This window comes from Notolepis coatsorum (assembly GCF_963971535.1).
Source record: "Notolepis coatsorum genome assembly, chromosome: 20".
Taxonomy (NCBI): domain Eukaryota; kingdom Metazoa; phylum Chordata; class Actinopteri; order Aulopiformes; family Paralepididae; genus Notolepis; species Notolepis coatsorum.
Genome location: NC_140184.1, coordinates 29500757 through 29514786, shown reverse-complemented (window position 1 = coordinate 29514786; position 14030 = coordinate 29500757). Strand labels below are relative to the sequence as shown.

Sequence of the window (14030 nt, the reverse complement as noted above, 5' to 3'; positions counted from 1 at the left end):
GTCCCCGTTCCTGCTCTCACAGCACCAATAGGAGCTGCACACGCACGCACGCACGCACGCACGCACGCACGCACGCACGCACGCACACACAACACAAACACACACACATACACACACGCACGCACGCACGCACACACAAACACACACACACACACACACACACACACACACACACACACACACACACACACACACACACACACACACACACTGTGTACAATGTAGTATTTCCAACAAGAATTGGTCACATGGTCAGTAAATGCACATGGCCCACTACGTGAAGCTACAAAGAGTCTGTTTATAGGAGCATGTGCATGCTACCAGATAGACAGCAGCAGTACTGTCTATCTGTATGTCATGTATGTCATATATGTTACGATGAATTGAAAATGGGGGACCCTGATGTAAACAAGACGAAAGTCTTTCTCTGGTCTGCATCCCCTTAACAATTGTATGTATTGAGCTGTACTGTACCCATTCTGCAATCTGTTAATAAAGTTTTCAATCAATTCAATCAATCAATACCATTATGTGCTTGTGTGTGTGTGTGTGTGTGTGTGTGTGTGTGTGTGTGTGTGTTGTGTGTGTGTGTGTGTGTGTGTGTGTGTTTGTATGTATGTACAGTATGTATGTGTTTGCATGTATATGTATGTCCATGTGTATGAATATGTATGTATCTATGTGTGTGTGTATGATAGAGAGGGACAATACTAAGCGTGTGCTTTGCGTTCAGATGTGGACGAGTGCCAGGCCATCCCAGGTCTCTGTCAGGGAGGAACCTGCATCAACACAGTGGGCTCCTTCGAGTGTAAATGTCCTGCTGGCCACAAATTCAACGAGATCACACAGAAATGTGAAGGTAAGAATCACACAAAATTAAATAACTTATTTAAATAGCGGACATTCCAGGACTATGTACACAGTGTAATCTAATTGTGATACTCCTAATGTTCCTCCATCTTGCTCCAAGGTATGAATCTCTCTCACACACTCACACACACACACACACACACACACACACACACACACACACACACACACACACACACACACACACACACACACACACACACACACACACACACACACACACATTCTGGAGTGCACTATGTACTCCCCCCCCCCCCCCTCCAAGTGGGGTCCCCTGGGCCCTGATATGAAAATGGGAGCCTTTGAGCAAAGTAAAGATGCTATCCCCCACCAGTGACGTAGTTCCCCCCTTGGGTCAGTTAGTAACTTTGAACCCTGAGTAAATTAACTCTGAACTATACCTCCTGGAGTATGGCGCTAATAGTATTAGGATTTTCCATTCACATACAGTACATGAAACATAGCATCACATAGCTTAAACGTTTTGTTATAACTACCAAATTCAAATGTTGACCCTACTTGGTTAGAAAGCTTGACTAATCTACTAACTAGCAAACTAGGTTAGAACACCAAAATCTGTGTTTTTATTTACCTAGACCTTCCGGAGTATGGCGCTAATCTTTTCAGCATTTTCCATTCATATACATGTACGGTTAGCATTAGCTTTGCAAGTTATTTTGCTCCTGGAAGCTGACACCATGTTCTACAGTAACCAGTAAATCCTGGTGTGGTCTGTGGTCAGTTATCTCCCCTACACACTGTAGTGTAGTGTAGGATTACAACTCCCCTGATGTTAAGGTGTCACGTGTCTTGCTTATCATTGGTTACTGTTACGTGAACCAGAGGCGCCCCGGAGCGCTCTGTGTCAGAATAAGGTAGCAGCCAGGGGGACTGGCTGCGGTTTCACAGTTTACCTGTATGAATACCAAACTGTGAATAAAGCACAACTGAGCACTACCACGGTCTCTTCTATTAAGATACTACACACACTAATGGTTAAGGTTAGGATTTTGGGAGGGAAAGCTGATCTAGACCAGAGGGGTAACGTCAGAGGGGTAAAAGTGTCAGCTAAATGACTACATGTAAACCCCACCCTGCAGAGCCAGACCCTATAGCGGCATAAAGTCAACGTTACAATGTGAGGAACGAACGAAGAATGAATGAACGAACACTAGGGATGGGTACCAAATCCGGTACATTTAAGGGTACCGATTCACATGAGATCTGCCGGTGCCACATTTCGGTACTGTAAAAATAAATAAAAAATAAACATATGAAGTGTGCCGCACGTTCACATCAACGTTTGGCTTGATTCAACAACAAAGCAGTCGGGGCAATGGCAAGCCGAAAACGGTCGCAAATGTTGTTACACTTTAAAAAGCTAGATGCAGACAACGCTCGCTGCAATATTATATATTATATATTAACAAATTGTTCTAAATAAAAAATAATGATAATAAATTATTAGAAGTTTGGCATTTTTTTTTATTTATTTTTTTTTAATTGAGGTATGTAATGCAATTTTTTTAGACTAAAGTACAGAAAAAAGGTACCGTTGGGTACCGGTATCGATTCACAGGTACCGGTACCAGTATCGGTTCAAATGTGAACGGTACCCAACCCTAACGAACACACAGATATAGATCCATAGTCCCCCCCTAATTCTCAGAATCATGTAATGTAAGAATGTTATGACTGACTTTGACTGACATTTCTACCTCCTATTATGTTCATGTTCCAAGAATAAACTTTTTTTGTTGCAATTATTTATTTATTGCTTTTGTTATTATTATTTTGAGTGTGAAAGATTTATTCATATGATGGTGTGTGTCATTTTGATGCAAACATCTTTTTTTTTTTTTTTTTTTTTACGTGGTCACAACATGTTTACAGGAATGTCTTGGAGTTGTATTTGGAGTGTATTTCGTGACTGTTGGGAACTACTGTAGGCTACACTGGCACACCTAATTCCAGTGAATTACGGTAAGCTAGGCTAACGGTGCGGCTGTTCCCTAACCCTAATGCATGCACAGAGAAGAAAAGGGGCGGCTTTGGCTCAGGGGTAGAGCGGGTCGTCCAATGATCAAAGGGTTGGTGGTTCGAATCCCGCTCAAGCCCATGTCCATCCCATTGCCATTGTGTCCCTGGGCAAGACACTTAACCTACTTGCCTCGTATGCATGTGAATGAATGTTGGTGGTGGTCGGAGGGGCCGTAGGCGATGATTATTCGCCACGCTTCCGTGAGTCTGCCTCAGGGTAGCTCTGGCTGCAATTGTATACTTACCACCACCGGTATGATTGTGTATGAACAAATAATGGACTCTGTGAAGCGCTCTGGGTGTCATGAAGAGCGCTATATAAATCCAATCCATTATTATTATTATTATTATGTATCTGCTTGTCTAACAGGGTACAAAAAGTTGGTGTGTTCCTTTAAGACAACCTCTCCACACGTTGATGAATCTGGGGGTAACTGTCGTCGGCTTTCTCTTACGAACTTCCAATGAGGTCCATTGTCTCCTCTTTGCCATAGTTCAGCTCCACCATTCTGACATTGTTCCTCCTGCTTCGGTTTTGGAGGTCCAGTGTTGTTGATTTCTTGTCACATTTCTCCAAACCTTTTTCCATCCAACGTTTGCGTCTTCCATGTGATATGTGTTGTTCCGCCTCTCCAAGCCGCACTTGTATATTCTCCACCGAATCTTTTAGCTCTCTTGTTGTCTCTTTGATTGAGACATCATCCACCACCACCTGTAGAGTAGCACTCATCTTTCGTATTTCCTCAAACATAATTTCTTTCATATTCCTTCCAGGATTTAGGCCCGCTCATCCACTTTGGTTTTAATGGGTGGGCGTGTTATTGTCGGGTGACACCATTGGTGAAGCACTCTCTGGTGGGGGGCTGTTTCTCCTAGCTGGTTTGTGTCTTGTTCCTGTGCCTTTGAAAAATGTTGCTCTACTATTGCTCAACATTTCACTGCAAAATTGTAAATTGTTAGCCAACAACTGACCATAACACTTTAGTAGCGAGTACAAATATTATGGCTCAGGACGAAGTTACCTGTTACCTATCCATTTCGTGCCTAGTGGCACATAAGGCCTTAACAGAGCGTTTCCACTTCTCCCGGTCAGCTGCCGTTGTTCTTGCTTCAGGCCATGAGCTCCACCCTGCCTCTTTTCTTTCTTTCTCTACTGTGCGTCTCCAGGTAGTCTTCGGTCTTCCTTTTCTTCTTTTCCCTTCTGGTGCCCAAGTCATTGCTATGTTGCAGTCGTTGTTGTGGTCGTGCCTCAGTATGTGTCCTATCATCTTCCATCTTCGCCACTTCACTTCGTTGCTCAACGGCTTCATGTTGACTCTTTCTAGTAGCTCTACGGTGCTGATGCGGTCTTGCCACTGGATTCTGAGGATTCTTCTGAGGCATCTGTTATGGAACACGTCGACTCATTTGTTGTCTCCCTTGTTCATCTTCCATGTTCATCTTCCATGTTTCACATCCATACAGTAGGACTGGCACCACCAGTGTTTTGTACAATCTCAGCTTTGTTCTTCTTGAGATGCTGTTGGAGTGTACCAGATCTTTTTGAGTTTGATGAATGCACCTCTTGCTTTGGAGAGTCTGTTCTTTAGGTCTTTCATACCTCCTCCCTCTTTACAGATGGTGGCTCCCAAGTATGTGAATTGGTCTACATCCTCAATCTCTTGGTCGTTGATGTTGATTTTGTCATGGTTTCTTGCATTAATTCTCATAGTTTTTGTCTTTCCGGTGTTAATCTTGAGTCCCACTCGTCTGGCTTCTCTCTCCATTTCCAGGACGAAGTGTATGATTCTAAATGGATCTCATGTGATGATGGTTGTCAGGAGCTCTCCAAGAGTGCTGCCAGTCCCATGTGACTCCTAAATTAGTTTAACTTTTTATAGCACTGGTTCAAAGTCTAATGTAGGCATTTCCTCCACATCCTGGCATAGTTTGATTCCCAAGCATTACATCCCTTTTGGTACCCATTTAATGCCAAAATGTGTCAATAAATTTGGATGACATAATCCCGATATGGGCATAGCTTTCGATTTTGTCCAATACATTTTGTACCCTGATAATTTGGAGTACGATTGTATTGTGTCCATTAAGTGTGGTATCAAATTCAATGGGTCAGCATCAAAATATTGTTTGCATACAATAACAATTTGTGCTCCTTCCCGCCTTCTTACAGCAACAGCCAGTGGTTCCAATACAATATGTAAGGGATAATGTATAGCTACGAGGTCATTGTTGCAAAATAATTGACCGACACGGAGTTTAAAATACCGAGCCGCCTCGGCGAGGTGTTTTAAACGTCAGTGAAGGTCAATTATTTTGCGACAATGATCGAGTATAGCTATACATTATCCCGCTTATTACATGGCTAACTTACTAACAATATACCTAATTCATTTTACATCGACTCGCAACACTGGTTCTGGCTCCGCTCGTCGCTCCGCCCTGTCATCGCCGGCAGCTTCCCCGGCAGCCGGCAGTGTCTGATTGCACTGATGTCAGTGGGCTTGATTGCGCACAGCTGCGCACAGCGGTCATTATTGTTCCACAGAGGTCCGTTATCGGGTAATATCGGACCTCTGACGCGCGCTATTGACCAATCACAAGCAAGCATTTCGGCGAATGTGAAAACGCCATGTAATAATGAACATTATTACATGGCGTTTTAACATTCGCCGAAATGCTTGATTGTGATTGGTCAATAGCCCCCGACAGCGGTGAATTATTTTTCGATAACCACCGGTGATTATTGTTTTTCGCAGCTGTTCGCAATCAAGCCCACTGACACACTGCATCAGTGCAGCCAATCAGACACACCTGCCGGCTGCACTGACAGCGGAGTGTGTGTGACGATGACAGCGGAGCCAGAACAGAACTGCGTCTGCATTTGATCTCGTCTTGTCGATGTAAAATGAATTAGGTATATTGTTAGTAAGTTAGCCATGTAATAAGCGGGATAATGTATAGCTATACTCGATCATTGACGCAAAATAATTGACCTTCACTGACGTTTAAAACACCTCGGCGAGGCGCCTCTGTATTTTAAACTCTGTCGGTCAATTATTTTGCGACAATGACCTCGTAGCTATACATTATCCCTTACATAATGGTGACATAGCACAACCCTGTTGAATAGTAAGATTAAATAAGGTTGAGATTATTACAATTAAATGTAATTACAATTATTACAAAGTGGGTAGTGATTCACATTCCTTTACAGCTTTGGGTAGGGCGTTCCACATTGATGTGGCATAATTGCGAAACGTGTTTAGTCCCTTGTTATCACAGATGCCTTTGATTTTTGTATGTTTGAATCCATTTAATAAAAGTTGGTCAAAATCCCAAATGTGGTAAAGCTGCAAATAGAAATTCCCATTGGAATGCCTAGTAGGATGGCGCTGCTACGACCGGCTGCCTTTCTGATCGCTCCGTCGAGACTGTGCTCACTTTTGTTAATTTTTATAGTTTTAAGAGTCTTATTTGCACCAACTGTTGGTGCATTATATGTGTATGACCGTCAGTCAATCATTGACATTGGATTATGGAAAACTTACCGACTGGATTACTCCCTGGATCAGCTCTCTGAACCGCAGCAATGGCCTGTGGAGATTCTGAGGACAATGGGACCAGATCCTGACCCCAGGAACAAAGGAATCATCAGACGGCGAGGGAAGAGAGCTGGAATCCGGAACAGACTGAGAACCAGACGACACCGAACGCCACTACCCAGTATATTGCTAGCCAATGTACAATCAATTGACAATAAACTGGACGACATCCGAGCAAGGATTAAATTCCAGAGAGACGTTAGAGACTGCAATGTTCTCTGCTTCATTGAAACGTGGCTGTCGCCAGAAATCCCAGATCACGCCATCCAACCGGCCGATCACTTCTTCATTCACCGCAAGGATAGAACAGCAGAGTCCGGCAAACAGCATGGAGGCGGTATCGCCTTCATGTTGAACAACAATTGGAGCGATCCAGCCAACGTGAAGGAATTATCGAACCACTGCTGCCCCAACCTGGAATATATAACCATCAAGTGTCGACCTTTCTTCCTCCCGAGGGAGTTAACGGCGATCATCCTTGTCGGAGTGTATATTCCACCGCAAGCCAGCAATAGTGCCGCGCTCTCCAAGCAGCGAACGTTAACGCCGCCATTGTAGTAGTGGGTGAGCGCCAATCTGAGAAAGGTTTTGCCTGACTTCTATCAGCATGTGACTTGTAACACCAGAGGCGGTAACATTTTAGACCACTGTTACACGCAATTCAAGGGTGGATACAAGGCTCATTCTGCTAGTGGCTTTGGGAAGTCTGATCATGCGGCCATCTTTCTTTCTCCAAAGTACAAACAAAAAATCAAGAGCATTCCTGTAGTCTCGCGAGAGGTGCAGAAATGGGATGTGGAGTCAGAGGAGACGCTCCAAGCTGTGCTTGAGTGCACAGACTGGGGTGTGTTCCGCGACACAGATAACATTAATGTCTACACGGAGACAGTGCTGGACTTTGTTCGTACTTTGGTGGAAGAAACAATCCCCACTACCACAATTAAAGTTTACCCAAATCAAAAACCCTGGGTAGACAAATCCATCCGTGAAGCTCTGAAAGCGCGCACCAAAGCATACAACGACGGCCTGGTGGCAGGCAACATGAATGACCACAAGGTGGCGCGATACAACGTAAGGAGGACAGTAATAGAGGCAAAACGGCGCTACAGGGATAAAATTGAACTCCAGTTTGAACAGGCCGACTCCAGAGCTATGTGGCAGGGGCTCAAAACGATGACAGACTACAAAGGCACCTCCCTCAAACTGAACAGTGACATCTCCTTAGCAAATGACCTCAATACCTTCTATGCGAGGTTTGATGCTGGTAATAACAACACCAGCCCACAAGCCACGGCAATGGGGGGGGGGGGGTCTGCTGCTGATGGAGACTCAGTGTTCAGGGTAACAGAGCATGAGGTGAGGCGGACCTTTAAAAAAGTGAATATCAGGAAGGCAGCAGGACCGGACGGCATCCCCGGCCGCGTCCTAAAAGTCTGTGCCGACCAACTGGCCCCGGTATTCACTGACATATTTAACCTGTCCTTAGAACAGGCTGTCATCCCCACCTGCCTGAAGAAGTCCACTATTATCCCTGTACCCAAAAAAATCCAAGCCTGCTTGCCTCAACGACTACCGTCCTGTAGCTCTCACCTCCATAGCCATGAAGTGCTTTGAGAAGCTAGTAAAGGGCTACATCTGCTCCTCCCTCCCCATCAACATGGACCCCCTGCAATTTGCATACCGCCCCAACAGGTCCACGGAGGACGCCATAGCCCATGTGCTGCACACAGCAGCATCACACCTGGACAAGAGGAAGGGGAACTATGTGAGAATGCTATTCATCGACTACAGCTCGGCATTCAATACCATAGTCCCCTCCAAACTCATAGCCAAGCTCAGGGACCTGGGCTTGAACTATGACCTCTGCCAGTGGGTCTTGGACTTCCTGACGGGCAGACCCCAGGTGGTGAGAGCAGGCAACTGCACCTCCTCATCCATCACCCTCAACATAGGGGCCCCCCAGGGCTGTGTTCTGAGTCCCCTCCTCTACTCCCTGTACACACACGACTGTGTGGCTCAGCGGAGTAGCAACACAATCATCAAATTTGCTGACGACACAGTGGTGGTGGGCCTGATCTCTGCAAACGACGAGAGGGCCTACCTGGAAGAGGTCAAGGTCCTGGCGGGATGGTGCCAGGAAAACAGCCTCTCCCTGAACGTCAGCAAAACAAAGGAGATGATTGTGGACTTCAGGAGGTCGGGGGTCAAGGACTACAGCCCCCTCAGCATCGACGGGGCACCGGTTGAGAGAGTGAACAGCTTTAAGTACCTCGGAGCCTACATATCCGAGGACTTGACATGGACCACACACATTGACAGTGTTGTGAAGAAGGCACGACAACGCCTCTACTTCCTCAGGCGCCTAAGGAAGTTCCAAGTCAGTCAGAAGATCCTTACGAACTTCTACTCATGTACAATAGAGAGCATCCTGACTGGCAACATCACCTCCTGGTTTGGGAATAGCACTGCGCAAGACCGAAGCAGACTACAAAGAGTGACACGTTCAGCCGAACGCACAATTGGAGGGGGGCTCCCCACCCTCCAGAACATTTACAACAAGCGGTGCAGGGGCAAGGCTAAGAGAATCATTAAGGACTCCAGTCACCCGAACAACTGCCTCTTTGAACTGCTGCGGTCAGGCAAGCGATACCGGAGTCTCAAGGCGAGCACAGAAAGACTCAGAAGAAGCTTCTATCCCCAGGCCATCAGGCTGCTCAACGAACAATGAACACTACACAACAACCATCAAATGCACATAGCACACACATCCACACGCACACACTCACTTTAAACAAACACACTGTAGCACCCACTCCCCACACTTTATAGCACACACTCACTTTAAACAAACACACTGTAGCACCCACTCCCCACACTTTATATTTATTGATAAAGGATTGCACTACAACTCGTACACCTTACTGTAAATTGTACCTAAATTGTACCTCATCCCATTTCTGCTTTGCACTATATAGTATTGTATATTAGTACACTGCATAGTATTGTATATTATATGGTAACTCAGTTACGTCTATTCTGCATCGAACATTGTACATATGTCTATACTGAACACTGTGACCTCATTTTCTACTTCTAATTTACATGCTATACTATGTTATTTGATACTTATCTTGTCTAGCACAGTCTCTGGAGCGTAACAGTAAGAAGCATTTTGTATAAAAGTATTCTGTACTTCTGTATGACAACTATTAAAGAAACTTGAAACTTCTCAGCATCAAGTGCAATGTGCTGTAGCCCTATTTTCAGAAATCTCGCCTAAAGGTACATGCCTAAGTAAATGGAAGATTTCTCCACTTCTACAAGGCCAATTTGCATGTTCTTGGTATCTAGGAACATCTAGGGACCTGGGGGTATGTATTGCCAGTGTCAGAAATATTGTGTCTGTTACTAGGCTTGAGTAAATTGTAATGAAAAAAGGGAGAATATAAATTATGATTTATTTGTGCATCTGTGCCGGTGAATAACACCATGTTACAATTGTGAGCAAGCCGAGCTCGCTCACTGAGCTCATTCAGCACCTCTTGAGATCAAGTGTAAAAAAAGCAAATGAATAAAGGGAAGATGATTAAACAGAAGGATTTGTAGATACAGTAATAAATGATAATCGATTTTAATTATAAATTAATATTTTACCTTGAACTTGAACTTGACCTTATTATGGCCAAATCATACATCTATGGATAGGGAAAAGACTCCTCTTTCCAATGGCAGGGTTGAATCTGGATTTAGTCATTTCCTTGCGGTTTTACGATAAAAGAGATATAATTAGCATTTTCCCGATAAATTCGTATTTTCGGTAAATCGTATAAAACATCGGTAAAAATGAAAATATACACTTTGACTACTGTTTTGTTAGGGTTATGGTATTTACTGTTGGCTACAAAAAAAATTATAAAAAAACAGAACCTCTTAACATCCACATGTGGGCCCTCATGAGGACGATTCGCGACACGCCACTTTGCCGACCTCTAGCGGCTTGGGTGTGCATTTCCTTTAATACAATATATAGATAGAATTAAAGTCAAATTTTTTGCCTGTCAATTGCCCTTTCAGGTGACAATATTCGTTCAGCGGTTCTCGAGTTACATGCCGATATGTGAGGCGTGCGCCAAAGTACCACAGAGCCTACCACAGAGCTTGCTTTTTTGACCAGTTTATTTATTTTGTCTGTGTTGGTGTTGCCCCCCCCAGCATACCACAGCGAAGAAGAGGGCACCAGCCACCACAGACTGGTAGAACATCTGTAGCAGTTTGCTGCAGACATTAAAATACCTGAGCCCTCTCAGGAAGAACAGTCTGCTCTGTCCCTTCCTGTAGAGGGCCTCGTGTTGTCCGTCCAGTCCAGTTTATTGTTCATGAGAACACCCAGGAATGTGTAGTAGATTGTTGTAGATAAGTCAATACCTTCCCTCTTTTAGCATGATTTCCGCATCCAATGATGTCCAATTTATGCATTGAACATAATTCCTAATCATATTTTATGTATGACAAATATACCTATTGAAACTCAGTTTTAACTCAATATTAGTTATTTCCCTGGCCACACCTCAGGCTCTGCCAAGAGAGGTTTGGAGAAATTCACTGTATAATAAGTTACTAAACTCCAACCCAAACATCCAACCTAGGATGGCTTAGAGTAGACGACAGAGTACAGCAACTTGCAATGGGCGTGGTCTACAAGATACACTACACCACTAAGGTACCCATGTACATGTTAGAGGTACCACAACACCAGAGGGAGTTCCACAAATCATGTGCAACCCAGATTTGTCTCAAACAAGGGACTAAACACGTTTCGCAATTATGTCACATCATGTGGAACGCCCTACCCACAGCCGTAAAAAAATTTGAATCCCTACCCACCTTCAAAACCGCTCTCAAGAGCACCTACGGAAGGCTGCAATTCGAAACTGGCCCCCGTAAATGTCAGAACCCCCCCCCCCCCCCTCCCACCCACCCACCCCCTCCTAATGTACAGTTTCCTCCCCCTCGTATGTATATATTTTCTGTTAGGATCTCTATTTAACAGTACTGTATATTTGTACTGCATATTTGCATATCTTGGATGTCACAAATGTAATAGTACTGTATATCTGTATGTCATGTATGTCATAAATGTCATGATATATATCTGTATATCTGTATGTTGCGTATGTCATAAATGTCATTATGAATTGAAAATGGGGGACCCTGATGTAAACAAGATGAAAGTATTTCTCTGGTCTGCATCCCCTTAACAATTGTGTGTATTGAGCTGTACTGTATTGTACCCATTCTGCAATCTGTTAATACAATTTTCAATCAATCAATCAATCAATCAGACCAAAAATGTAAACAAAGCGCAATACCAAGCAAGGCTCTTTTGCCTAGAGGTTGCGGTTTGGCGACATAACAGATTCTGCCTTTAATGTCTCACTTGTCTCACTCCAACCTTTACCTGCCATCACCAAGCGCAACTTGTTCAACAACTTATGAACAATGTAAACATTATCACTTCTGTAAGAAGAAAAGAACAAAGATACAATTTAAACAGGTCCCAAATTACGCTAACTTGGGCCTCCTGCTTTACTCCAGCCCGAATATGAAACAAAAGCTCTCTGGATTTTCTGCTCAGGCAAACCCCCACCCATATCTCTTATTTGCCCACTTTTAAATCAGTCTCTTTTCTGCCCATGTCACCCTTCACTGTGCAACATTTCTGTTATCAGATAGATTGCAACACTACTATCACCGACATCTAAGAATGGAGATCCCCCCTTGAACGTCCCTTCTAAGGTTTCTCTCCACATTGCCTGTGGTGCATTTTTCCCCATTGCTAGGTTTTAGTGAGTTTTTCCTTACCTTCGCGTGGGTATGTCTGGGAGTGTTGCATTTATAAAAAATATTTTTTGACTTTATGGTGTTTTTTGTGTTGTTCTTGATTTATTGTGATGTTTCTTCTTGACTTGTTTAAAGAAGACGTGTCCGGCCCATGGGGACATTAATGTGTGTTGTCGGGCCTTACAAATAAATTTGATTTGATTTGATAGAGCATTCATGCTTACTCATCTACATTACAGTTCATCCTGATGAGTTTTCCTGCCTCTTTGGTGTCCGGGAAACAGTTCAGTTCTTCAGTTCAGTTATTTTCCTGTAAATCCCAGGGTTGTTGGATGGGCCTGTATGTATCTCAACGCTTTTTTCACGCTTATGAAGGTTTTCCTCTTCTCGGCTTAGCTCATTTGACATATCTGGGAACACAGATAGCCTTTCCATTCAATCCCACGTTTCCCTCTGATCGCTCTCAATAGTTTCTCCCTTGGCTGACTGTTGTAGAAATCTGATCAACACCGGTCTGGGAGGCTGATCCTCGTTGGGCACGGGGGCTAGTGCACAATGATGTGCTCTTGCCATTTAAAATTCGCCTTCCATATCAATTGACCTATCTGAAACCCGCCCTCCTTTCTTGATCCTCCAATTGGTCAATTCTGAGCCTTTCACTCAAACCTCTCTTCACACACCTCTCCATGGTGCCATTGGTCCTGTGGGTTTCTTCTTTCAGCCCAACTAGTCTCACATTATTTTTCTCTTGCTGTTAATTTCAAGCACTTGAATTGCGATCCCGCAAAACGTTCATCCTTTTTTCACCATGTTGTTCACAAGCCACTCAGTCGTATCCTCCAGGTGAGAGATAAGCCCCTCTGTATCCTCCAGTCTTGGAAGATACCATTCATCGTGTTCTTCAATTCACTGGTTGTTTCCTTGATAGGTAATATCTGCTATCACCTCCTGCATTGTGGTACTTATTTTGGGGTGATTTCTACAAACATCCTCCATGCTTGTTGTATTTTGTCCAGTCTGCTTTTGCAGCAGTGAACTTGAGGTTGCCTTGACTTCAGTCGAGGGGGGGGGGGGTTCTGGTAGTCATGAGGTTTGTTGTTTTTTCTTTTAAATACTTTGATGTGGTTGTCATTAGGGGTCAAATAACTCTCCAGACGACTCAAATATATGTCGTAAACGCCAAAGGAGGTTGATTTAAGTAAGTATTGGTAGGTGAGTGGAGCACTTCTACTGTGCTGCCACCTTGCTCAACATACACATGTGACTCTCTATACTCTTTATTTTGCCTGATATCTTTGACTAGTGGTTCAATAAATATTGTGAATAACGCTGTTGATAAAGGACATCCCTGTTTGGTTGCTTTAATGAGAATTTTGGGGTCACCTGTGAAAAAAAGATTGGGGACACTACTCCAAGAGAAAGAAATGTTGTTTCCCTTTGAGTGTGCAAGTCTTTCCCTCCATAGCACTGTGTCACCCTGAATTACTCCATCCATAATGAGGCAGATTAAAGAACTTTATTAGTCTGCCATTTCCTGATGAGTGCTGTTAAGGCAGAGTAAGAAGCCACATCCGATGGATTGTGGTCAGCGCCACCCCAGCTGTGGTAGCTTGATTATTACTTGTGCAGTAAAAGACCACACATACCCCTTACGTTGCCATTATACCATCCCTTTAA

General features: G+C 43.9%; 1 protein-coding gene across 1 annotated transcript in view; it reads left to right on the top strand.

Annotated features, from left to right (window-relative positions):
• fbn1 (fibrillin 1) overlaps window positions 1-14030 on the top strand; it is a gene marked incomplete at its 5' end in the record, with an annotated part of 169565 nt that overhangs the window by 62436 nt on the left and 93099 nt on the right. Inside the window, 1 exon segment of the mRNA XM_084337094.1 lies at window positions 734-859. Coding sequence (XP_084193220.1) covers window positions 734-859 — 126 coding nt within the window.